At 36.5% G+C, this 1,812-nt stretch overlaps 1 protein-coding gene across 1 annotated transcript in view; it reads right to left on the reverse strand.

Moving 5' to 3' along the window:
- The window catches only part of LOC109820601 (tRNA (cytosine(38)-C(5))-methyltransferase), a 5,104-nt gene extending 3,846 nt beyond the window's left edge, over window positions 1–1,258 (reverse strand). Inside the window, exons 1-3 of the mRNA XM_020386763.1 lie at window positions 1,143–1,258; window positions 942–1,052; window positions 1–3 (exon numbers count right to left, since the gene is read on the reverse strand). The exon at window positions 1–3 is cut by the window's left edge and continues 85 nt beyond it. Of these exons, the coding sequence (XP_020242352.1) occupies window positions 1–3; window positions 942–1,052; window positions 1,143–1,193 (165 nt within the window). The 5' untranslated portion in view covers window positions 1,194–1,258. The remainder of the gene's footprint in view (window positions 4–941; window positions 1,053–1,142) is intronic.

The raw sequence follows: 1,812 nt of genomic DNA on the forward strand, positions 1-1,812 counted from the left end.
AACCTCAGCAAGATTGCATAAAAACAGGAATTGTCATATATAGACTTCAAATTTAATCTAATTTACAACATGAATTCTCCATAACAAATGGCCAAAATTTGACATTTAGATAAACGATTGCATGTAAAAAACTATTTCATGATCACTGTTTCCAAAAACCTGCAGCAGCTCCTCCTGGGAGATTAAGATGAACTTGAACAAGAGATAATACCTGAATGAAGATTAAAAAGAATAACCGGGGCGACTAATCAAGAGACAGATTTTCAAGTTATATACTTATATGTAGTCCAGAATCTTTGGTCCCTTGGCAGACAGTATGGAGAAAGCCATAAGAGGAAAAATGATATGGGGGATATTGCCCTGAGGATGGTACTCTGGCCATTTTGGAAGTAACTGTTCTGCTTACTTAAATCGACACCAACAGTCCATACCATGACAGAAACTACGGGACGAATGGTTTTGTGAAATCAATCAGTATAAATAGTAAATGCACAACTTTTGGGCAGAAATAAAAACTCAACATCCAACTAGTTTTTAAACGATTAGAGCTAATTTTACAAGTTATGAAGTAACTCATCTACGCATCTGAACAAGATGTAAAGTCATTCTATTTCTAACCATAGATTAAAAGAAAATACCAAATAGGACTTCTATTATTCAAATATATTTCATGTGATGATAATTTTTCCCCCTACTCACCTTTCCCCATTTCGAAAAATTTCGAAAATTGAATTAAATGTCACATTTTTCATTTCCTACTAACAAGAAATATGCACCAAATTATATAAAGATGCAGGTTATGGTAGTGGCACTGAAAAAAAATCAGTAATTCCCAACAAAAGCAGTGAGATTGTAGCAGTTTGATATCATTCAGATTCATCAACCAACTGCATGACACAATTTCTAATATAAGCACTAAAATTAATGGAAAGGCTGAGGACCTGAAAGGGGCGGTGGCCGAAGTTGAGCTCGTAGACGTCATTGGCCGTGTCGTTGATATCGAACGCCTCGATCACTTCCCCGTTGATCCCAGCTCTCATCAGAGAGTATCTCTGCAAATAAAGACGAGGGTTAGCAAAAACCCTAACCCTAACCCTAAAATTTGTTCCGTTAGAAGTCAAGAGCAGCGGTGGTAGTATTACCATTCCACCGATGCCGCTGTAGAACTCCAGAATCCGCCATTGTTTCCCCATTGGCGCTGCTCCCAAGCTCCAAGATTTCAATGTTAGGGGTCGGTGGGGGGAATAAAAGAAAAACAAAGAAAATTTCATAGGCTAGAAATAGGCCGTGACAAACATGAAGCATTATGGGCCGGACCAAGCTGAGGTTAATTGTAACTGAGGCCAGCAGCCCAGATACTGCACTGGAGTCCATGAAACCAGAAATTGGTCCTTCGAGCCTTTCATAAACTTAATGTTCGTTGAGTAACGTTAATTAATTACTAGAAAATGACATTTTCCTTGTGAAAATAATAAGAGTTTTCCAATGCAATTGACGGATTTGCTATAGAGCTAATAGATTTCTAAGATGCAATTTTTCGTAGAATACATTACTAATTTGTGAATTGCAATACAACTGTAACACCTTTTCATGTTATGCACAAGAACGTATTGCATAATGCACGGCATCATGTACACCGGAAAACTAGGTAAATAAGTAGTATATAAAAAAATATATGTAATTCATGATTACCTAGAGATATACTAGTGATTATTATGCGTGCACGTCGTTAATTTGTGAGTTACCTTGGACCTATAGCATTTTTTGCAATAATGATTTTATATGTCTATTTATACCAACAATTTCGGTAAT

Source organism: Asparagus officinalis, chromosome 8, assembly GCF_001876935.1.
Source record: "Asparagus officinalis chromosome 8, Aspof.V1, whole genome shotgun sequence".
NCBI classification, from domain to species: domain Eukaryota; kingdom Viridiplantae; phylum Streptophyta; class Magnoliopsida; order Asparagales; family Asparagaceae; genus Asparagus; species Asparagus officinalis.